At 38.4% G+C, this 25,459-nt stretch overlaps 1 protein-coding gene across 1 annotated transcript in view; it reads right to left on the minus strand.

Moving 5' to 3' along the window:
- Positions 1–550: 550 nt before the first annotated feature.
- Positions 551–25,459, minus strand: part of DTWD2 (DTW domain containing 2) — a 63,938-nt gene continuing 39,029 nt past the window's right edge. Inside the window, exons 4-6 of the mRNA XM_052701363.1 lie at positions 25,221–25,410; positions 5,016–5,144; positions 551–1,791 (exon numbers count right to left, since the gene is read on the minus strand). Of these exons, the coding sequence (XP_052557323.1) occupies positions 1,621–1,791; positions 5,016–5,144; positions 25,221–25,410 (490 nt within the window). The 3' untranslated portion in view covers positions 551–1,620. The remainder of the gene's footprint in view (positions 1,792–5,015; positions 5,145–25,220; positions 25,411–25,459) is intronic.

Here is a 25,459-nt window from a genome sequence, read left to right on the forward strand (position 1 = left end):
CTAGCACAGAGATTTCTGCACTGTGCCTGCCTCTCTGCAGGAATAAACACACCCTTCCTCTGCCCTAAGAGTTCATCCACAAGATCATTCATCACTTGCGACTGTTTTGCTTCAGCTGTGTCAAAACTAATTCAGGTTTACTGATATTAGAAGCAAATAGAGCACTTACATAGAACAGGAGGGGGCAAGGTTATACAGATTTTGCTAGCACAGCCAGACAAATTAAATTGTTAACCCATGGCTACACAAAAGGTCACTTGTTAGCTTAGGGTTAACCAGAACTTCTTAGCTTATCTCTGACCTGGTTTTGACCTCTCTTGTTAATTGTAGAAGTGTTTTCAGTTCAATTGGTGAGCTGTGTTTACATCTCCCAGTTGCATAGTTTTTTTTCACTTGCTTTTGAAAAATTAGCAGCAAAATATCTTTCCTGTGTCAAAAACTAATTAGTATACAGTTATCTCCATGTTGTTACCTTGAGCGGAATAGACAGTAAAGACAAAGAGTAAGCAATTTCACCTGTTTCATTTATGAAGAATGGAATTTTAAAACCTTTATTTAACTTTTTTTTTTTTTTTTCTCTCCAGATTATAAACAATTAATTCACAAAGCTTGTAAAAATACTCAGTTCCTCTGCTTCTAGCAAGTCTTGTTAGAAGAAAGTACACAGACATCACTGGTAAAAGAGAAGAACTAGTCAAAGAGCACACAGAAACTTACTGGATTTGCAAACATGTTAGTAAGTTGTACCCAGAAATAACCATTTGTCATTGCCCCATACTTCTGAGTGGGCTGTCCATGCGGGACTTGTTTAACTCCTTTACTGTCCTAGTAGTAAGGGCGAGTTTGTAAGGGTATGGATGTGATGTATACTGCTGGTCTGAAGCATAAAATGTCCCCTTCTGCAGAAGAGAAACTTCAGTTGTAGCACCTGAGTTATAATCCAAAAAATGATTTCTCTACATTGACTTTATTGTTTTCTTTACTTTGTTGTTGTTGTTTAACCAGAAGCGTTGAGGTTCACATAAAAATTTGTGGACTTAACTTAAACAACTAAGTTTAAGAGACAAACTAAATCTGAAGGCCTAGTAAAATACACATTCATTTTCAAAAGGGACCAAATATAAATCTCATCATTGAAAAGAACTATCCAAAAAACACGACTTATGCATAGTGACCTAAATAACATAAAGAATTAATGTTTGAAAACCTTCAAAAATTAGATTCTAAAATTAAAATAACCAAAATTCCATATACTTCTAAATTCTGAAGTCTTCCCAGTCTGTTACACTGACATTCTGTTTTGTGATCAAACTTCTCCAAAAGAAATCTAACAGGTACTATTCATCCAAGAGATCACATAAATCTAAACCAAGCTCCAAATTTTCATCTTTTTTTTTTTTTTTCTAAAGGAAATTAGGGTAATCTTCAATCATCTGAACAAAAGAATAAAAGATTTTATTCTGCCCATTACTGTTCATTTTACTGGAGGTAAACACTTTTTAACTACGAAGGGCTTCCCAGTTGCTTTGTTACAGTATGCACAAATCCTTGGATTAAATTCAGATCCACATTCATTGGCTAGCTGCAAACATATCCCACTGTATGGCAGGTACAGTTTTCCTATATTTTTACATTATTTAACAAAAGTTCCATTCTTCTTAGTTTGCGCTTATTCTTTGGCATTGGCTTGTCATATAAGCCATTTTTGAGAAGATGCTCCTTGCTGTGATGGATCTGGGCTCCATGCTGAAGCTGGAAAGAGCACAAAGCTTGAAGGGGTCGTAGTATAGTCTGCAGAAAAAATGGAAGAGAGGGAGAAGGAAGAGATGAAAAAAAACCCAGTCTTTTCAATCTTCTAGTAGGCTATCTATCTTGGAAACATCATTTATCCAAGAACTACTTTAAAAAAAAGATAAACTACAATCGTTGGAGCCACAGAGAACATTTGTGAATAAGGGGAAAAAAAGCCACACATCCACCTGTCTGCTACAGTTCTTTACTCCTTTTTTACAAAGAGACTCACCTCCAGTTCCAGCCACATTCTTCAAGTTTTAACTTGACCTTAGCAACTGACTACAGTCACTGTAGTGACTCAGCCAAATTGTAATAACAATAACAGAAGAAAAATAGCAGTAAAGAAACTGCTTGTGATTGCATGAAAATAACTTAGGGCAGGGTTTTACGAAGAGGACTCATGATGAAGGTTGCTAGACTTCTGTACTGGGGACTGCACTGCATCTCTCCTTCTGTATAGGAATACTATGCAGTATTAATGAAGCAACTTAAAGCCAACTTGACTCAAATGGTTACTAACTGTCTGTTCTTCATTTTCTGGTTGTCTGGGTCTGGTTCACAACTACTATTAGGTCTGCTTCAAAAGGCTTACTAAAATGTCACCCAAATAAGAACATTATCTCTTTCATCATAGACTAGTGTGATCAAAGCTTGCAAGGAAAAGGCTAATGTCCAATTAGCTTCCTTTGACCTAGGATAAACTTTAACTTAAGCACTGTTACACCCAAATTTCTCAAATGACACCTAAGTGTAGTGAGCACAAAGACACAAGCCAGTGGGTTGCATTCCATGCCTGCAGAAGTGCAGGAGGTCAGTAGGATAGTCTTACAAAAGCATTTCTCTCCAAGCTAGCAGTAACATCTGTAGTCTACAAGCCAGCTTTTGCAAAAGAAAACTTATTTTCCATGAACTAAAACACCTAATTGTCTACCTCAAACCAGATTAGCTATTGGTTTTGAGTTACAGAACACCTTGCTGCTCTTTGACTGCAGAAGATCATAATTACCTATTTAAAAAGATCATGATTATTAGACTTCAGTAAATACTTTCAGACTAACTACTACTAACTTTAACTTCTTAAGAGTCTACCAGCAGTCATTCTCAAAGACTTTTATCAGCTCAGTAATTTTAAACTCAGATCGCACCTGAACTTAAAAGGCAGTTAAGTACCTGAATATACTAATTAAGAACAGAAACTTACTGAAGCCAATTTGCAAGTTTTCCTAACTTTTCACATCTTGGAAGTAGTTTTTCTTTTTAAAAAATACATTAAAATGTACTTCAATAATTCTGAAGAGCTTCCAACTGATAGCACCTGAAATAACACTATTCCCCCCATCAGACTACGTAGAGACTGGTGAAAATATTTGAATGAGAAATCAGATGTGAAAATTGAACAAATTCGTATTTGATCTCAAATGATGTAAACAAACTTTTACAGGTACACATGCACATGCAAACATACATAAAATGTCTTACAGGATGTATGATATAAGATAAATAGCCTGTACTGACTTTACTTAAGTTTATCTACTGTTCAAAAGAAGCAGAATAAAGTCAAATGCACAAAAGCTTCTAAATTCAGGCCTAAAATTCCAAACGTTGCCTACCTCAATACCAACGAATTAAATAATTAACATGCCTTTTTGCCTTCAAGAAAATTAAAGACCAATGTGATTATAGGTTATATAATAATTCCCAAGTTTACTAACGTTTTCTGCTGCCACAAAATGCTAATCATACTACAGAGTAAACATATCTTCAGTAACATAGGAGTATAGTATGTAAATTCAACATATTACAACAGAACATACTATAAGCTAACACTGCACATAAAATACATCTAAATGCAATATTGTTAAGAAATAGCCTCCAAAAATTTGTTATAAAAAAAAGAAATCAATCCAACACTACATTATGTAAATTAGAGTACATATTCTTGGTAAACAATCTATGATCATCTGTTTTGAAGTTTTGCAATAAGAAATGTCAAAAACACAGGAGGAGGTAACTATCACAGTGCATCCATGCACCACGTGCACATACAACATACACCACACTACAGCACAGTTCTGGACTGTCTTTAATTTCTACATGTTTTTATTCTACATTGTGGACGGTATAACATATACTTGGTGCTTTATCAAACAATTTCTTAACAAATGCATGGATTAAGAGAATCTGAGTAATTCTTTCCAAGACATTTCAAACTGCAAGGAAGTAGCATAAGACAACAGCATGCAATGAGAGAGGAAAATGAGATAGAAGGGAAGAACGAACTGGACGAAACAGAGATGCTGAGTTAAAAATATGTAAAAGCAACAAGAGAGGAATAGTGAATTAAAAAGTCAAAGCAAAAGAGGGAAGAAGGGAGATCGACTAGCAAGTACAAGAAAAACAGAACTCAAATCAAGAGAAAAACAAAACTGAAAACCGCGCAGCACAAAATGAAAGTTTGATAAAGATTATCCCTAAGACAGCACAGTGAAGACCTGCAAAAGTTGCAAAGTTGTCTCAGGAAAGCAGTAGGTAAAGCTAGAAAAGAAAAAAGAAGGGGGAAAAAAGAAAAGAAAAAAGGAACTGAGAAACTGAGTTGGGAATGTAACAATGGGAAGTTGATGTCAATGAGCAATCTTCTCCAAATACAAAATGGAGCATGACTGCAGGCAAAACTGGTCTGTACAGCAAATTCTGCATTCATCCATATTTCAGCACTAAATACTTGTTTTTTTTTACAGGCGATGATCAGACAACTATTGGTATCTTTAACATCATTAAGGCAAGATTTTTATCTGCGAGCTCTCTCCAGGAAAAGACAATCCTTAGTGGCCAAAGAGCCAATCTAATTCCATCATGGGACAAGACAAAAAATATTGTACTGCCATTTACAGTTCTGAAAACAAAACTGTCAAAGCAATCAAAACCAGTAAATCTAATTCCACCAGCAATCTGACAGCTATGTTGAACACAGCACAGGAAAACTAAATAAACTTTTCAGAGTTACAGGAGTCATAAAAATCTCAAAATACTAAACAAATAGCTGTAGAAAACTAGTTTCTACTGGTAGTCCCTTTTTAGTTTCTTTTCTCAGTTTGACAAAACTGTCAAATGCAATCTCTTACGATTTTCATTGTCAAATGCTGTATTAATAGCTAAGTAATTTTGCTACCATTCCACTATTCACAACAGAAAAACTTGTGTATTTGAAATTAGTTACATACCTCTTGTATATTCTTGTTTTTTTCCATGATAGTGAGAGCAACAGCAGCACATTCAAGCGTAGAGAGACAGCTGTTTGTTGGCTGTGTACGAATTACATATTGACTTGAAATGTTGGTTTTTAACTGCACCTGAAAAACAGCAAACTCTACTAAAATGTCAGTATATCAAATATATTTCTTAGCTTCATGCAGTTCTGCCTCCCAATAGCCAATGACCTTATAATCTGTTAAGTATACAGCCCACAAGTCACCATCTGAGACAAGAACTGCACGTTCATGATTGTACAAACATGTAAAGAAAACACAAGTGATGTCAGAGACAGATTGAAAGAAACAAATGTTGTACAGCACGCTTAAGCAGTTTTTCTTCTGCACTTTTCACAAGCAAAAAACCCAGGAAACAGATTAATTTTAGTTACCAATTTCACTTGCCATGCAAATTCTATAACAAAACAAAATGATTCACGCATTTGTTCATTGCACACTCTAACACAAAAAGGATTCTATACAGTACCCAATGGACACACATCATACTATAAAATAACTGTGTAATCACTGGCACTGTTTCCCCTGTTAAAAATTGCCATTTTCTAAAAGACTTAAGTTATACATTTATTCAAACAATACATCTCTGATTAGAGCAATTTGCTTATTTGTATCATGTTTGAAATTGATCTATTGGCTCTGCATCAAGCAATAACCACTTTATACTACCTCACAATTTAGAGGTACATCAGAAGAAGAAAATTAGTTCAACCAATTGCCTATTTCATTAGCTACAAAAGCTTTTACTGCATTTCTAAACGGCCATAAGTTTTTGAGTTTCTTTTAAAGTAAGATATAGTATGGTGTAACAAACCCTAATGAGTTACTATTAAAGTTCAAATCAATTCATTTTCCCTATCTGAATCTCTAATAAAGTACTATTTATTTTTTCCATCTTCTATGGAAAATGGATTACTTTTTTCCCTGGCTAACACGATATTGCTCCCATTTTCCACTAGCAGTGGAAAAACTAGAGGTTCCACTATTACTTACTTTATTCAGACTTCTCCCTATTCTTTCTATTCGCAGTGAATCATTTTCCTCCATCTCTATCACATGTAATTACCCCATTTTAAAAGTTCAAGATCTCTCATTTATAAAAGGAAACCTCCAAGCTAGAGGGGAACCTTGAACAAATTAGATCAAATTCTAACACTTTCCTGTCCTCAATTTAATGGAAGCTAAAAAAAAAAAAAAAAAAAAATCCCCCAAACAAGAGCCATCTGAAAAGGCAAAGCCATTCTAAAAAGGCAAAGTAAACCACCTACAAAAGCTTAACACACTCAAGCAAAAATAAGGAAAAGAGAAAAATGTAATTTTGAGACAGAAGGTCCTGAATCTTTTGTCAAAGGAAACTGCCTTGCCATTTTTTTTTAAAATGCTTTTCTTCTTTCTGGATGGGACAAAATTGAAGGGCAAAATTATGCATGCCTCAGAATGTTTTTAAAGTTTTCAGTATGGATTGTTTAGTTTGGAGAGGTCATTTTCACAGGTATGAACTCGCCCTTATCAACTACTTCCTGCAATTTGTTACAGCAGTAAAAAGTGAAAGAAGAGAAACAGATTAAGGATAGAAAATGCAGACTTTGGATTGCGGTGTATATAATGAGAAGTAAGGAAAAATGAAATGAATATATTCACATTTTCATCTGTCATTCCTTAAGGCTCACTTTATGCTTACCTTCCCTTTCTGCGATCACGTAAGGATGTCCAGAAATCTAGTTAATCGCAATTATACACAGATCTATTCTAACAGGAGCTTTTAGTCCTTCAGAGCTGCTTGCAATATTATCAAAACAAACCAAAGCTGTCCAACACAACTGCAACACAAACCCTGCTGCTCCAGGACTAGCCTGAGCAGGGCAGATACCTAACCCCGTTTTCTTACCATCAGGCAATCACTGTCTCCACTGAGTATCTCCACAGAGACTTCATCACCCACCCAAAGGTGCACTGCCTTCCTCACTCCTCAGACGCAGACAACAGTGCCTTAAGGCTTCTTTCATTCTTTCCTTTGTAGGAGCTGTCTGGAAAAATTTCTATCTGCCAGTTTCTATGTTACATTGCTTACGGGTCGTGCAGAGTAACTTTTAAGTCATAAGTATTCCAGAGAGAGGAAAATTATTCATGACTGCAAAAGAACTTTTAGGGAAGAAACGCTGCCTTTGCTCTGCCTTACACTCTGAAGTCCAAAAGTCTGTAAAGTACAGAATTCAAACAGCTGACATTGTACAGAAGGGCAAATTTGTATTTCTAAGAGCAAGAGGAACCAAATTCCTTCTTCTTTCTTGGGGATAATGAGAGGATGGAAATCAAGTAGTTTCCATCCTCAGACGTGGCTGGGAGGCGGATGACACTACCCTGTTCTGCCAGCAGGCCTAATCCTTTCCTTGCCTTTTGAGGAGCTGAATTAATGGTCTCCAAGGTCCCTTCAGGAAGTTCTCCAGTACCTAGACAGGTTATTTCTCTGTTACGTGTGTATCTCAAATCCAGCTGAACAGATTTAATTCTCACTTAAGGAAGCAGTGCAAATGAAATCAGACTGCCTATCCCAGTGCTACAATTCAAAATCTCAGAATGGGTGCAGATAAGCAATATATTATAGTACACTTCAGAAAGATAATCATAGTATTTTACAATCATTTCACTGCAAAATGAAGGTATAGTGATAAAGAAATAACATACTCAAAATAATCTGCAAACATATGCATGTTTTGGAATGTTTTCAGTTATTGACAAAATATAGCAATGTCAGGTTGAAAAAACAGCAATCCATTTAACACTGCTTATCAGAATGAATAGCATAAGACAGAAGATGGAGATATCTCAAGCAATTCAAATTAGAGAGAGATATTAAGCTGAATGGAACAACTCACTGTAATTCAGACAGAACACTGAAATTAGGGTATCTATACAACGCATACAGCAAAGTTTTCTGTTTGTAAATCAAGACCCAGAGTTTCCAGAAACCTGCATGCCAGCAGTTCTCACACCTTATTACACTAACTAGCGGAATGCAGGATTCAGTGTTGGCTCTCTAGTATCTCTGAGCATTTGCAGAGCATTAGAATCACAATAGAAACAGTGGTCCTTCACAGTTTCTCAGGTGCTGGGTTTTTCTTCAGGGCCCTCTCTGGAGATGCGCTGGACACAACACCCTAGTGGATGATCCAGCTGAGCTGTTGAGAACTGAGGAAAGCAAAGATTGGCTTTGATATGGTGAAATACTTACTGATGGAAATTTTACAAAATTCAGTCAGTTAAGGCAGGCAAGGGAACTCTGCTTTTATTTTAGATAGTAGGACTGGAAGTCTTGCAGAAAGCTTGCGTGTTACCCTCAGTCCCCATCTCAATGTCAGTTTCCTTTTCACCTTTTCAATGCCAGTTTCTTCATCAGTATTTTTACTAGCTTTATTCTCTACAGAGAATCCAGCATTATGCACTATATTTGGAAAACAATGCATCCCAAGGAACAAAGAAAAGCAATAGGGTTAGTACATCCGTCTATGAGAGCACTCTTTCAACAGTTCTTAGTTTCCTCTGCTATTTCTGCAATTAGACCATAGCTGCACCAAGATACAAAGAAGAACAAAATATCCTTTTGTGGCTTCAAAGAAAATCCTAGCACTTGTTTTAAAGCCCCCTCTTCCTTTACTTGTGTTGACAGAAATTCTGAAATTTAGGCTTACGTTTCAGAATTGATTTGCTCTGCTCTAACAGAAGGATCAAAGAAAGGGCCATCAGCCGTACTTTTTAACTTATGCAGTGGTTACAACCTCACATTTCACACATGTGGTTACTCCAATTATCTTCCAGAAAAAAATACCATAAGCCCTTTTTTTTTTTTTTTTTTAAAGGAACTCAAAGAGCATAAAATAACAGAAAGTCTTAAAAAAAAACGTGTTGTTTTGGTCTTCATTCCAGAAAATAAGGAAAATCGCTTTTAAGGAACAGCACTGTCTGTGTGCTACTCCACAAATAAACCCCACAGGAAAAAGAAATGGGCATGGGAAAGATCCCTCACTCAGCATCCGGCTGGCAAGCACTTTTTACCTGTAAGCCAATATAAACTGTGTTCTATATATTAAAGCACAGAAAACTCAAGCAGTTAAATAAAGTTCCCTTCGTGACAGAGAAAATAACCTGAGTGAAGTTAGCCTCAGCATGCCACTGAAATTTAGATCAGAAATATGAATAAGTTATTTCATTCAAAATCTTGGCTTTAATTTAAAGTGACATCTTAAGAGCACTGTTTTCAAGCACTGCAGGGAACAACTGCCATGAAACTGTCACAAATGGATAGCCTGAAAAAGTAAATGGATGTCACAAAGAAACCTCCGCCCACTCTGCATGTTTTCTAATTGAATACTTAGGTGTATCTGTGACATTGCTGTGCGTGCTCCATGTACCATTTGTTGCAGCAAACCACAAATCTTATTGTGACTTTCAGGTAAGCCTTAAGAAAGCAGTTTGTCCCATTTCTATGAGATAACAATGTATTTTCCACGTTTTTGTGGATACTTCGCAATGACCACCCGAAATCACTCTGTGTTTGTGTACCCCACAAACCTTCCTCTTGGCAATGTATGACTTGTACCTCTACAAGGCTAGGGATATCTCCCTGCTACTGCGACTAGAAATGTGATAAACCTAACATTCCCCTTTGCTAGAGAAGCAGAACAGCTTCTGTAGTACAGCACAATGTGGCTACAAAACATTCTGTGCACCCAAACTACTTTCTTCCTCTCTTCCTGAACCACGATCCCAATTCAGTCTTCCACACGTCCAACACAGAAAGCCTCTTATACCCCTATAAAAACTACCTGTATAAGAGCAGCACCCTGACTTTCTTCCCAAGGTCATTAAGTATATGGCTAAAAGATGAAAACACGTTGTACTTCCATGCACTTTCCAAAATGCCCTTATTTTGCTCCTGTAACCCAAGCAGATTAAGAAACGAACTGCTATTTCCAGCAAGCACTGTGCAGTGAAGATAGCTGGTCCAAAACAAGTCAGTAGAGCTACTCATTGAATTACCTAATACTCATCATCATCTGCATATAACCCTAGAAAGAAGCTTCTTTGTTCCCTATGTTTTCATGGGGAAAATTAAGTTTGTACAGAATATTCCTCTAGTCTTGCTTTCACTTTTAGACAAAGTTGACGTGAAGAAAGGAAGTTCAACTGCAAGAGGAACGCGCCTTTCACAAGCAGATATCATGTCATCACTACAGAAAATTCTGAAGCAAAAAAAAAATAGATTTTCCAAAAAAAACCCTCAAAACTAACATGCTCCTACAGCACTTCACCTACATTTAATCAATAGCAAGTCCACATCTGAAACCTGGACGTGGAAGCAATGAACCTACCAAGAAACACTGCCTTTAAGGAGGAATCAGAATAAATTCAAAGTTCTTATGATCTTGAAAGACAACATCACAAAATTCACATTCAAAAATGGTGCTAAATAAAACCAGAGCAGGAATAAAGTATTGTAAACAAATGAACAAAAAGAAAGCCTTACAGAAACATTAAATTATCTGTAGAAGCCTAATTTCCCATATGGCACAATTCTCAGTTTGTAACTTGTTGGGTTTTTTTTTTAAGACTCTATTACTCTGTACATAAACAGGAATCTTCTATTTATTAGATAAAGGTTTTTGTGTTAAATGCCTTCAAAAGTTAAAAAAAGAGATGTCAAAGTAGATACAGAGTGTTTCAAATTTATCTGAAATTATTAAAATTTAAATTCATAACTGTATTTACCATCTTTTCATGTTATTCCATATGAAGTTAAGGTATTTTAAAACACAACTTTCTCAAAGACGAAAAAGCTAATTCAAGATATTTAGTACATCTGCAGAGTGTTTTGAGCAAGTCCAGCAACTACCAGTTCCTTATGAAAAACAATTCTCTTCACGCAGTACAAAGCAAAAGAGCTAGAAAAACATACAGAATAGTTTTCAATGTCTTCATCTGTTTTATAAAACTATTTACAACTGGTTCTTCTCGCCTATGGAATCATTCATGAAGTGTTCTTTACCAGGAAAACTGTCACTGCAGTTTTCAAATAAAATTTTGAGCATCTTCTCAGAAAACCTAAGAGCAAATCACAGTTTAGCACTTGTCACGTATTAGAAATATCAAATAAAACTGACTCTTCATTACAGAGACACCTGCAAACTTCAGTAGTTTTGGAAGTACCACCAAAATCTGCATGCATGTACCCCGCTTCTCTGAAAGATGGGCTTTTCTGAAAGAAAATCTTGGGCTAGATGTCAGGAAATACGTTGAGCTCATCAAATCACAGTGTCAGTTTAGGCAGGTCTCCTTCCTTTTCTGGTCACCAAGTTCTCAATTGATAAAAAAAAGAGGGAAGGGATGGTCGAGGATCTGAAGAGAAAAGCATAACAGCAAGTGCTGCTGAAGATGAGCAGTACTTCCTTCCTCCTTTGTATGCAGCAGTGTGCGTGTGTGACATGTTGTTTAAAAACCAATGAGAACAGGAGAAAAAAATTAAGAAGTAATTATTTTCATCTTATATGGGGGAAAAAGAAAACAGGTATCCCTTTATTCTTTTCCCTGTATTTCTTGTATGAAGAAGGTATTATTATTCTAAAATACAAGAGCTGCTCCAAAAGTAATGCCTCCTATTATATTACATCAGCCCATGACCTCAGAGGCAGATGTTGGTGGAATGGCAGTAGAGGTTGAATCTTCCCACCAATATCCCATTTCATGTTGTTGTCCTGTGACAGATTGCAGCAGAGGGGCAGGCTGACAGAATGGCATCTGACATGGAAGTGCTTATGGAGCAAAGGTGTGAAACCGAATTCTTCCATGTGGAAAAAATGGCACTCACTGGCATTCTCTGATGCTTGCTTAACATTTATGGGGATCAAACAGTGGATGTGAGCACAGACAGGTGGAGGGTGGTGTGTTTCAGCACTGGCAATAGAGATGTGAAAGACAGCCATGCAGATTTTTATGAGCATGGTATGCAGGCTCTTGTCCATCTCTGCCACAAATGCACAGCTAACTACTGTGATCACACTGAAAAGCAGCTTTTTGTAGCTGATGATCTGCCCTATCAAATAGCATTACTGTGCTCTTCGTATCTGTTGCAGTTTCCACAGAAATAAATAGGAAGCATTACTTTTGGAATAACCTACATCCTGCAGCCTTCGGTAACACGGGTAACTGAAATGAAGACCAAGCGCACACAAGGTGAAGTTCTAATTTAATGGTATCTCAAATTTCTGTAAGGTAAGCTGAGGCTGACCCAAATGGCTAACACAGAATTCAGAGCTAACAGTGAAACTGTAAAGAAAGGAAAGTCCTCACAGCTCAGATAAAATAAAAGATAGGACTGATCTCATGGCATTTAGACTGTACTGCCTCCAAATAACTGAAGTATCATCTGGTTTTGGTCTCATCTTTTGAAACTGCTGTTTTTAGCTAAACCTAAGAAATGATGCAATTATTATGTTAAAATAATCACATTTTAATGAGACTTTTACTGGGCACTTCATAAAATACCTCTGCATTTTTAGTTAGTTTCCATTCATTGCAATTTTGTACTCAGAGCAAGGAAAGATACAGAAATTATTTTTGGTAATATCCCTCTTGCTCTGCTTACATTTCAAAAACTAATGTCAGGCAACAGATCTATGTTTTATGCAGCACTATTCTTTTAATAATTAATACAGCAGAAAAGTGCTGCAAGTAAATTTAGCCAGTGAGCAGAGTACTGATGTAGAGAATGGGGTCACGAAATGAAGAAAGAAAATTTAATTAAATAAATTGTCACAGCCACTTAACTTTAATTACCTGTAAACATCAGAAAATTGAAAAGAGAAATTAAATACCTTAGTGTCATAAAGTAGCATTAATGCAATGGCATTGTCCTTTGGAACCTACTAATTCTCCTTTTTCTGGTTTCTTTTTTTCCTATTAAATTTAAATAGTCCTTCCATGGAATCAGGAGAATAAGCACAGGAAGCCTTGAGAACTTCAATGGTGCACAAGGGAGTGAGTAAAGAAAGACTAAGAGAAGAAAACCACATTGCTTTTTTTTTCCCTTGTTTTTGGAAGAAAGCTCAATCAAAACAAAAATCACTTCTAGTTTCTTTTTTGCAAAGCGTTCACGTCCCATGAGAATTTCAGCATGTGCACAATGGAGCAAAGCCTGCAGTTGCTTCTGAGTTTTCCAACAGCAGAATACTCTTCTTTGTAGACATGAAATACAAGCAAAGAGTTTAACAACAGTTAAGAAGGAAATGGCAGAGAAATAAATTCAAAGCAAAGCTTCCACCCACAACTCAAGAGTGACAGTAGCATACACGACTGACGTCTGGCAAATCACTGAGACCTTTCAGTCATAAAGGAAATGTCACCATACTGAGGCAATAAACACATACTTATGAACAGAAAAATGTCAAAGCGGACAAATGTAATTCAAATTAACCTAAATGTCAGACGGACAGGCTCCTGTTGATTGCTCGTATCTCCACCTGCATAAAGTCTTGAGTCGAGGTAATTCTCCATGCTTGCTCACTGACCTCAGTCTTCTCAGAAAGCAGTTTCAGTCCATCCTTGCATAGAATACTTTCTCCTTAGAGGCCAAGACATTCATTTAAAGTTTAAGTCATGATGAGATACTAACTAAAACACACTAAATTTAAAACACATCAGAACAGAACATGTAACAGATTTCTTTCCCTATCACTGAAATCATTAAAAGTCATTATGAAGTACGACATCTCAATGCTCTCAGTCCTTTCACCCCCCATTTTGTACTGGCAATGGATGTTGCCTCAACCCATGTGCAAAATCTTGCATTTGGATTAAATACCCCCCTGTGCTCTCAACAAAAAAAAAAAGCAGTGGGATTGGAAACATGATCTTCAGCTCTCCTCCTTTTTAAGGACCTCTATGACTGTATCACCATGTGATTCAAAAAAACACTTCCTATCAAAAAAAGTTCACACCTTTAGCCATTACAGCTCATCAGCCGACTCTTTCAAGGCTATACCCATTATTACTGGAAAAATAAGAGAATGAAGTTCAGTTTTTTCTCAACTACGTATGCTGCCAATTTTGCACTGATTACAATAATGCTGCAAGCAGAAGAGCTGGCCAAAGCCCCTGATATCAACTAAAATTCTATGCCCTATACCATCTGACACTTTTTCCTACCTACTACACACTTCACATTAAACCAGATGGCATTTTTTTAATTTCACATCTAGCATTTAATATCTCCTTGCATTCCCATCAGCTTCTCCAAGCAAGCAATTCCAGCAGCAGCTGCTGCTGAATGAACTGCTGCAGACAAATGCCTGAAAGAACTGGTTTTCTTCCTTCCTTCCTTTCTTTCTTCTTTTCTTCCTATCTCCCTCCCTTCCTTCCTTTACTTCCTTCTTTTCTTCCTTCCTCACTTTTTCAAAAGCGTGTTTTGTGCCAGCTTGCTAGATGAAAGGTTTCTCACCTTGCTCCTCCATCTGTCAGCACAGCGCCTCCTGCTCTGAGTGCTGGTGCAGCACTCAAGAAGGTTCTGACAACAGTCTGAGCAACCTTCCACTGACTTACACAAGAAGGATGGGAAGGCTCTCCAAAGTGTTTTTGAACCTATACTCACCCAGCAGAGGCTGCACAGAAACTATGAAGTCTACCTAGCAAGTGCAGTTCATTCTGGACAGAGTGAAGAAACAAGGTAAATTGCCTATAAATTCTTACAGCTGATCTTGATGTGAGAGACACAGTGGAAGTCAAAACTCCGTAAAACTAAGGCAACAGTTTGTGTTCACAACTGAACAAGCATATTAAAAAATCATCAGTGATTAACGGAGAAGAAACAGAAACGCTCGAATGCTACATAAATACTTTATCACAGTTTTCCAAACTGTAAGAAAGCAGCCATGTTTCTCCAAAGCTGAGAATAAAAATCACAGAATCTGTGTGGCAACCTGTGAAATTACAGAAGGGAGGTTCTGTTGCCTCTGTAATGACAATGCAGATTCTGGGAAACCAGAGCAAGAAAGATGACGATGACAACATCAGAAAGCAGAGTCCTGGGGACTTTGGGCCTTCAATACTGTAAGTGCTGTCCTCCATAGGAGAAAGAGCCACCAGCTGACAGAGGGGTATCACAGAACCACGAAACTCCCTGAGCTGTCAGGGACCCACACAGATCATTGAGTTCAACTCCTGGCTTCACAAAGAACTGCCCAAAATTCAAACCCAAAGTCTGAGAGCATTGGCCAACAGCTTATTGAGTTCTGTCAGGCTTGGTTGGCCAGTGGATGTCAGAATTCTTTTTCAAATGCTTCATTTTGCTTTAAAGGAAGCCACAAGTGTAGCCTCCATGTGGAGCAATCCTACTGCTCCCACAAATGAGTCATCCCCCTGGAGTGCCAAAATATGGAAACTGTGGTTGTAGCTATTCAACCAGCTATAATATTACAGATGTGTGTTTTGTAGACTCATAGGTGGATGCTGTTGAAATGTATTAAACTCTATCCTGGTGCACAGCAACACGGGGCAGAGATTGTAAAGTATAGAGATGTCAAAACTATTGTAAATCCTTTCAGGTTTGGTGTTGCACAGAAGCAAGAGGTGGAATGCACTTCACTGAATACATATACACAAATCCATTCCTGTTACCCGTTGGCAGGGTAGAATTTACAACATGTCTATTGAAGTTGTGATGATGCTAAAAGAGTCGTGCCACACGGAGCTGTTCCTGCTGGACCTGCAGTAGACCTACTGCTAAGTCTATCAGTCAAGCACACAACACCTCTGAACCAACCAGGGTTAGTAGCTAACCCTGGCTCTGACCAACCCCACACTAAGTGCTTAGTTGTAACGGATAACAGAATAAAATTGTGGAGAGACTCCCCTACGTCTTTGTTTGACTATTTCTTTTTAATACTTGAGTCAGAAATTAGAAATGTACTAAATGACAGTAAAATAAATTGAAATTAATGTTTTCTTAGCTTCCAAGAACTCACAGATTTCACAGGCTTGAGTGATTTCTTGGCATTCAACAATTTAATACCTGATGGCTTTTTCTGCCATTATTTTGTCCAGTTGCATTCTGATCTTGCAACCTATCCAAAATAACAGCAAAGAATTCCATATCTTTGTAAAAAACATGTAAAGAACTATCATTTCTTCATCAGAATTTCTGAGTTCTGTTGCTTTTGATGGCTTTTAGTTCATGTATTAGCAGAGATGATCACCAGTTAGTGCATATTTACCCCTTTTGCGTCACTCATGCATTTACAAAACTCAGCCAGTTGTCTTTATAGCTAAAAAGTCATGGAGCTTACTCTGCCACTCCTTATTAGCATCACCCACCCCATACTTCAATCACTTGCTCGCTTTTCTTGCAACTCTTCTACATGTTTGCCTTTTTTTTTTTTTTTCTTTTTTGGCTTTTTTTTCCATGCTGTGTGGCTGAGTGAGATAGTGAGCATGAAAGCCAGAAGTTCTGCAACTAAATTTAATTTTTCATTGTTTTTTTTTGGCACTGAATTGAAGAATATGCATCACTTGTATTACATACATATATATACATACACGCATACAAAACTAACACTTGTTTTACATATATACACACATATACACTCATATATATACACACATATATATAAAATGTCATTATTGTTATTCCTTCCTTCCTTCCTTTTCTGTCTTAGTAAATAGTTTTATCTCAACATGCAATTCTACTTTCTCCAATATTTTTCTTCTATCCCATAGTGAGGGGGAAGAGTGACTGAAAAGCTGTGCAGTGTTTAGCTGCTTACTGCTTAAGCCACAACAAGCAGGATATAAATTCCTCTTTCATACTAGGTCTTAAAATCAACTATGTAGCATTTTTATAGTTCAGAATTTTTAATAAATTACTCTTTCTTTCTACGAGTATACAGCATAAATGTAATTATCCCACTGAGTTCTTCACTGTCTGTTTAAAAAATAGAAAAACAAGATAATAAGTGACAGAAGTAATCTGTTCGTGTAGGTGAACAGGTTTTTTTGCAGCTTTTTTTGGTGATTAAGTAGGAGAAGGTCAAATACTCTTTTTAGCCATCTGCTCCCACTATGCTCTGCTTATCTCCTCATTAACAGAAGCAGCTTCACCCACTGTGTTCTGTGACTGCTTCATACAATAAACCAGCAGTCTAACTGAGCCAAACATGCTGGCTGTGCAAACCAGCTCATTCATCCCTCCGAACTAATTGCAACCACTGGCCCAAGTTAATGCAATACTTTTTCTGTATCATCTTTGGAAACCACAGCAGCTGTTGCAAGAAAGCCTGCAGTGCATACCCTAGTGCTTCTGGACTCCTTCTCAGTGGTGACTGTGCGGAACATCCTGGGCTAATGTGCTTCTCGAAAGGGTGCCAACTGATGGCATAGAAGGCACAACCATTACAATCATGCATAAACTACAGAAGTCACCTTAGGCCATATGTCTCATAAGTTCCTGTTACAAAGTTTTTCCAAGCTCATTATTTTTCATTTTAAGAAAAATTCAGACAAAAAGAATGACTCTACAAGACTTTGGTGCAGAATGGTGTGTTGTAACCATCTCACTATCAGAAAAAGCCTTTTGTACTAACGGTTTGTATTTCATTTACAGGTAACCCCCATAGGAATCAAACCACTTTAGCATCTCCTTTAGATCTACCTCACTCACCTTCTACAATAACAAACTTCCCAATGTCCAGATCCAATGATATTCTGACCACTGTGATCTTGCAAAACTGCATTACAAACCCAGACTTGCAAAATATGAAACAAAAATTATTCAGCAGAGAATCATTCACAGAATATTTAGACACAAATTATAATGTACATTTGCCCATGAGTGACTCTTTCTTTCTTTCCCCCCTAATTCCAGCATAAATATTTATTTAACTGAATGTACAGCAAACTATCTCAGTCTGAAAGCAGGACAAACCACACACTCAGAACAGGAGTCACCAGCTATGAATCCACAACCCTGCATCTCTGCCATTACGGCCCAAACTTGGACTTAATACTGTACTTCCAGAACTGCACAAGCAAAGAAGAAAAAACAATCAAATTGCTAACTATAACCTTTGAGATTTGATGTGGTGAAAGTCAATTAGGTGACACTTCAACAGTGCACAACTCTTCTTCTGCAGGAAGCTGCATATGCACTCGAGTTTCTAACTAACACTATCACTAAAAGCTACAGACAGCTGAAAGCAATCTAAATAACTGCAAGTATCAACTGGCCTATAATTAAAAAATAAGACTAAATATTGGTCTTTGTTCTGGTATTTCATAACAACCAAACTAACCATCAGTTCCAAAACTACCTTAATCCATACGCTAATTCTTAATACTTCAAGAGTCTTCGTGCTCTTAATTTTCAAAAGAATTTAGACTAAAGCAGAAGTTGCTTTGGTATCCCAGTAGGATAAGATAAAGGTTGAGTAAGAGCAGAATTTACACAGATACCATATTTACCAAGTGCTACGATTGCCAGTTCAAGCCAAATACTTCAGTTTTATACATAATACAGATTCCTTTCATGCCACTGCATTTACATTATGCATCTATCAGCTTTTTTGCTCTACTGCAGATTTCAATTTTGTGGTTAAACACCTTTCGCTTTTTAACTATTAAGAAAAAGTGGTTTGGCTATAACCCTTCTGATTTTTTAGTGCTCAATGAATTCTGCTGGTTTGTGCATGTCTTACCATGCTCTTTATATTCATTCAATAAAGTTGGAATCTTAGCACAGGGGACAAACTTCCCTGTACCGCAGCATGAAGCCATTTAAGTGTTTGAGAAACACTTTATTTCCAATACTTTTCCATAGTGGAAATACAACGTCCTAATTTTCTCAGCTACACCGAAGTGTTAGCTGTTGCAATCAAACTCTGCTTCACTGGCATTGGTTTTTTTGTTTGCATGTTTGTTTTTATAACAGTAATTTGGAACAATGAAGCAGTGAGAAATAAGTACTAAAAAGGAAAAAATAAAATGAGTTTAAACTCATTGCAAATCAACTCAAGTAATACAGGTACAATAATTGGCAAAATATTAGCTTTTTATGAGTAAAGAAATACCAGCAATTTCTTTCACATTCTGGCATTTTTATTTCAGTGGGTCATTTAGAACGTAAGTTTACCTTACATATTAACATTTGATTGGACAAAAAGAAATTCAAGGGCAACACCAAACAAGAAATTGGTTCTACAGCAGCAATGTACTTTCACAGTGTATGAATGAATGGAGAGCTTATGGGTGAGAATTAAAGGGCAGGCCAGCGTGGGTTACACCACTCTGAGTGTTTACTACAGGCTGCCCGATCAGGAGAAGGAATCTGATAAAGCCTTCAAAAGACAGCTGGCAGTAGTTTTGTGATCCCAAGCACTGGTACTCATGGGGGACTTCAACCACCTTGATATTTGCTGTCAAAGCAACACCACCAGGCAGATGAAGTCCAGCAAGTTCTTGCAGTCTATGGAAGATAAGTTTATGATGAGGGTGGTGGTAGAGCCAACAAGGAAAGAGGGGTGCTTCTTAAACTTGTTCTTAACTAAGAAGGAAGGAACACATAGGGATGCGAAGGTTGAGGGCAGCCACCGTGGATGCACTGACCATGAGATAATGAAGGTCAGGATCTCATGTGGAAGTTGAGGAAGGGAAGATTTCTCCTGCAGAAGTTGGCAGCCCGAGGCTTGGATGGGTGCACTCTTGGCTGGGTAAGGAGCTGGCTGGAGGGCCGGGCACAGAGAGTGGTGGTGAATGGAGTCAAATCCAGCTGGCGACCGGTTGTGAGTGGTGTTCCCCAGGGGTCGGTGCTGGGGCCTGTCCTCTTCAATATCTGTATTGATGACCTCGATGAGGGCATCGAGTGCACCCTCAGTAAATTCGCAGATGACACCAAATTGGCTGGAAGTGTGGATCTGCCTGGGGGTAGCGAGGCCCTACAGAGGGATCTGGACAGGCTGGAGAGCTGGGCTGAAGCCAATGGGATGAGGTTCAACAAGGCCAAATGCCGGGTCCTGCACTTCGGCCACAACAACCCCAGGCGACGCTACAGGCTTGGGGCAGAGTGGCTGGAGGACTGCGTAGAGGAAATGGACCTGGGGGTATTGATTGATGCTCGGCTGAACATGAGCCACAGTGTGCCCAGGTGGCCAAGAAGGCCAATGGCATCCGGGCTTGCATCAGAAACAGTGCTGCCAGCAGGAGCAGAGAGGTGATTGTTCCCCTGTATTCAGCACTGGTGAGGCCGCACCTCGAGTGCTGTGTCCAGTTTTGGGCCCCTCACTGCAAGAAAGATATTGAGGCCCTGGAATGTGTTCAAAGGAGGGCAACAGAGCTGGTGAGGGGTCTGGAACACAGGGCTGATGAGGAGAGGCTGAAGGAGCTGGGAATGTTCAGCCTGGAGAAGAGGAGGCTCAGGGGAGACCTCATTGCTCTCTACAACTTCCTGAAGGGAGGCTGTAGTGAGCTGGGGGTCGGCCTCTGCTCTCGTGTCATCAGTGATAGGACCAGGGGGAATGGCTTCAAGCTACGGCAGGGGAGATTCAGGCTGGACATGAGGAAGTATTACTTTTCAGAAAGGGTGGTCAGGCACTGGAATGGATGCCCAGGGAGGTGGTGGAGTCACCGACCCTGGGGGTGTTGAAGGAAAGGCTGGATGTTGTGTTGAGGGACATGGTTTAGTGGGAGCTATTGGGAATAGGTGAACGGTTGGACTGGGTGATCTTTTAGGTCTTTTCCAACCTTGGTGATTCTATGATTCTATGATTTAGGTTGGATGTCAGGAGGAAGTTCTTTACAGAGAGCGGTGAGGTGCTTGAACAGGCTGCCCAGAGAGTGTGTGGATGCCCCGTCCATCCCTGGAGGTGTTCAAGGCCAGGTTGGATGAGGCTCTGGGCAGCCTGGGCTGGTATGAAATGTGGAGGTTGGTGGCCCAGCATGTGGAAAAGGAGTTGGAGATCCATGATCCTTGAGGTCCCTCCTAACCCTGGCCATTCTGAAGCAAGACTGTAAGCAGGATTGCAATCCTGGACTTCAAGAGAGCCAACTTTGACCTCTACAAGGACATACTTGGAGGTATCTCATGAGTTAGAGCATGGGAGATAATGGTGCCCAATAGAGTTGGTTAACATTCAAACACCATTTTCTCCAAACTCAAGATGGGTGCATCCCTAAGAGAAAGAAATCAGGCAATGGTGGCAGGAGTCCTGCATGAAGGAGCAGGGAATACTTGGAAAAACTCAAATGTGAGAAGAACATTTAGCCTGGACAGTTGAGATAAATATAGGAATTTTCAGGGTATGTAGAGATGCAGCAAGGATATATTTTAGAAAACCTGCTTTAACAGAGAAGTTAGACTAGATGAACTCCAGTGGTCTCTTCCAACTTCTACCAGAAGAAAATACAACTGCCAGCAGAAAAGAAAAAGTTAAAACAATGATTCAACTTTACAGGAAAAAATGGCATGAACCTTAGACCTTCAAAGAAAGTTGAACGACAGAACAGAAAAACTCAAAGTCAGTTTTAAAACGGCTGGGTGAGTAAAACATTTCAGAAAACGTGTGATACACTTCTACTTGTCCCAGCTTCTGCAGAGACTGTGTCTGTCACATGCAGCCAATGAGTGGAAATTCTGCCAGCAACAAGGGCATAAGAGAATGGAAGCAAAAAGGTAGGCCACCTTAAACATCCAAGCTATACCAACAAGTAAGGGACATTAATCACAATTCAAATTAATAGGAAAGATTTATTGTGGAGTACTGGGCTTGAATTATAGTTCAACTGTAACCATCAGATCTTATTTTTCAAGATATTACTCTATTTCACAGAATCATAGAAGCATATACTCTGTTGGGTTGGAAGGGACCACTGAAGGCCATCTAATTCAACTCCATTGCAATGAACAGGGAAACCTACAGCTAGATCGAGATTCTCAGAGCCTGGTTCAGCCTGACCTTGAATGTTTCCAGGGTCACAGCACATACCGACCCTCTGTATGACCTGTTCCCACTACTTCACTACCCTTGCTGTAAAAAAAGCTCTTTTCCTACATTCAGTCTAAATCCCCCCTGTTTTAGGGGATTTCCCCTTGTCTTGTCACAACACACCCTGCTGAAGAGTTTGTCCTGTTCTTTCAGATACTGAAAGACTGCTGTCTTTCTCTGGTTGTCTCTTCTCCAAGCTGAACAATCTCAACTCAGCTTTCTCATAAGGAAAGCACTCTTCTCTTGAATCATTTTTGTGGCCCTCCTCTGGACGCATTTGAATAGGTGCACAGCTCTGCTGCACTGAGGACTCCACATCTGGATGCAGTGCTCCACGTGAGGCCTCACCAGAGCAGAGCAGAGGGGCAGGATTATCTCCTTTGCGCTGCTTTTGATGCAGCTCAGAATTAAGCTGGTCTTCTGGGCTATGTTCAGCTTGCCAACCACCTGGACCCCAAAGTCCTTTTTGGTAGGGCTGTGCTCTATCTATCCCTCCACCAGATTGTATAGATCGTGGGGGGCTGCTGCAACCCAGATGCAAGATTTTGCACATGGCTTTGCTGAACCTGAGGATGTTCCCTTTGCCCCACTGCTCAAGCCTATCTAGGTCACTTCTCCCATCTGAAAAAAAATAAAAAAATAAAAAGCAAAAGCACAGGAATAATTAGTGACATAAATAGGCTGTGAAAAGTGTATTTTCAGGAATACTTTTTGTATTGTTAAACAGCCACTTTACAGAATTATGACCACTGATATCTGACTCCTTTGGCAAATTTGGTAGCTCCCAGCTACAGGGATTATGCATGAAAACACTGTTGAACTTAAAGGCAAGTCACGTATCAGTGATCAGGTATGCCAGTGTAAGACAAATGATCTGCAGAATTTGAAATGAATTGCAGTGAAATAAATTCCATAAAATCTATTCATAGAGCTGCAGTTAAATTGAAATACATTAAAATGAGTCCCATAAGTTCCTAGCTGCAAATTCCATCTTCTTCTGAAAGCCAAAATAATTGGACTAAAACCAAGAATCTACTCTTCCATTTCACTTACACTAATATAGCTTGATTGCTAAGAGCTTAAAAGCAATTCCCTTATTTGATAACAAACAGATTTCATCACCTAAAGCAAATTATTTATAGCTTAAGTAGTTACATTAGTAGGTTTCTCTTTTTTAATTAGCAGCATGCTGAAAAATAGTATTCCATTTAAACTATTCAAACATTATAGTCAACAGGGGCTTGGATATTTATAATTTTTCATATTGCCTCTCCCTTGCCCCAGAAGAGTTAGTCAGATTTTCACTGATGAAAAGGTGATCCAACGATGATACGTTTTCTGTTAGTAAAAATGTCAGTGGTAACCCTATTTCACAATATACTTTTAATAACATTTCTGAAAGAAAAAGAAGAAAACAGTACAGGTGGACAAATAATCCTATTCTTGTGGAAGTACATAAAAAAGAAGAACATAATCTAACCCAGCGTGCGGTATTTGACTATGTACCGAAAAGCATTCCTCTAAGAGGCACTGTTATAATTTACAGGAGGAAGCATCTCACAGGCACTATGCCATCTACAAGAAACCAAGAGATAAGGACAAAATAATGCCTTCTGTTATGATCTGCAGACAAACCACACCTGCACCTGCCTTCAGATAGCCAAACTGAGCTAGCTGATAAACAAATACTTCAGAACGCTCACACAAGAATTCAGATGAGAACCCTGTACTACACAGAAGTTTCAAAAAAGTACAATAAACAAGGAACTGCACACAAGTTATGAACTAGAGCAAAGACTGACACAAGTCTTACAAAAGGGCTGTGTGCATTGCTTTTGACAGCTCAAGCTGCTGTGCATCTTTTCATTACAGAGAGCTAGAGGCCCTTAAACTCTCCAGGATACACTATCTCACTATTTCAGTATCAGTAAGGCAGCTGATAAGGAACAAAATCAAGTATCTTGTAAGAAGCGACACAACAGGAACCCAAAAGCAATGGCACCATTCAGGCATCAATTTAATTTCAAACAAATTCAGACCTATGGTATTACAGACAAGTTCTAGTCACAGCAGAAAAAAAGTTTGACCAGTTTCAACATGCTCCATTGACAAGAAAACTCATTCAAAAAAAAAAAAAAAAAAAAAAAGTCATGTTTCCTTTCAAAAACTTGCAACCAATCAAAGCACTAAAATTTTCAAGCTTCCAGATTTGGAAGTTCTTTACTATGAATGACGCACAACATACGGAAACGACAAATAAGCATAATGGGAGCTTTTTATAGGAAATCCACTTCCAGAATTCTAAAATCTATTTCTGAATTCAGGTGCTCAACCCAGAGAAATCATTGTTATGCATGCAGAAGTGCCACCTACTGTGTTTACGTAACATGAATACAAATGAGATCAATCTAATAATGGGAGAAATTCAATCCTCGATGTCAGTGACTCAGTTAGACAAGATCTAAGTTCTACTTTCAAAAGTTACATTTAAGACTGCTGTGCTAAAGCCACACTAAGGTATCTCCTAAAAAAATAATTTGAGAAGAAGTTCAATACCTTTTATGAATGCAGCAAAAGGATCACATGTCCATTAATGATACTGTATTAATATCAATGGTATTTTCATATGTGCAGGGAGAGCTGCAATAATTGCATAAACACAGCATATGACATCAACAGTTTTTAACACAGTGGAAAGCAAGTTCATGAATACAACTGTGGATTTTCATGAGACTGTAACATTCAACTTTCACCTTCTTTGTTAGTACAATGCAAAATGCTCAGCCAGGACAAGAATGTTTCACTGCAGGTGGTCCAACGCTTTTGGTAAGAGCAAAAAATTTTCATCTTCATCTTCAACTCAAACTCATTTTCAGTTTTATTAAGAAAAATGATACACCGAAGTTGTGTTAAATGAAAAAAAATTCAAATGACAGAAGGAAAAAAACCCCACCAACGTCAAGTCAACTTTCTCATAAGCTCACACTTTTTTTCCACCGTTAAGTTCTCCTTATCAGCGGGTACCAACTGATAAGGAAAAAAAGATTTCCATTAATTTCCTTAACTAAAATCCTCCTTTCGACCTCGTCAGAAAGTAAACATCTCTTATACACATATCTTTAATTTACATATTATAACTTACCTGCCTGGGAAATCGGAAGAGAGAATTTTTGTAAAATATATCTTTAGCCTGGCTCCAAGTTCCATCAATGATGATCATAACTGGTGGGCTAGAAGACATCACAGTGACTTCTTCCAAATTGGTAGCTTCAGCTCCAGGATACAAAATGAGAGTACTGGGATTTCTGCATACAGCAGCTAGCTCAGGATACCTTCAACGCACACACAGAAGAACACAATAATTACTACAAGTGTCCATGG

The sequence above is a fragment of the Tympanuchus pallidicinctus genome, unplaced genomic scaffold, assembly GCF_026119805.1.
Source record: "Tympanuchus pallidicinctus isolate F22 unplaced genomic scaffold, pur_lepc_1.0 scaffold4, whole genome shotgun sequence".
Classification (NCBI taxonomy): domain Eukaryota; kingdom Metazoa; phylum Chordata; class Aves; order Galliformes; family Phasianidae; genus Tympanuchus; species Tympanuchus pallidicinctus.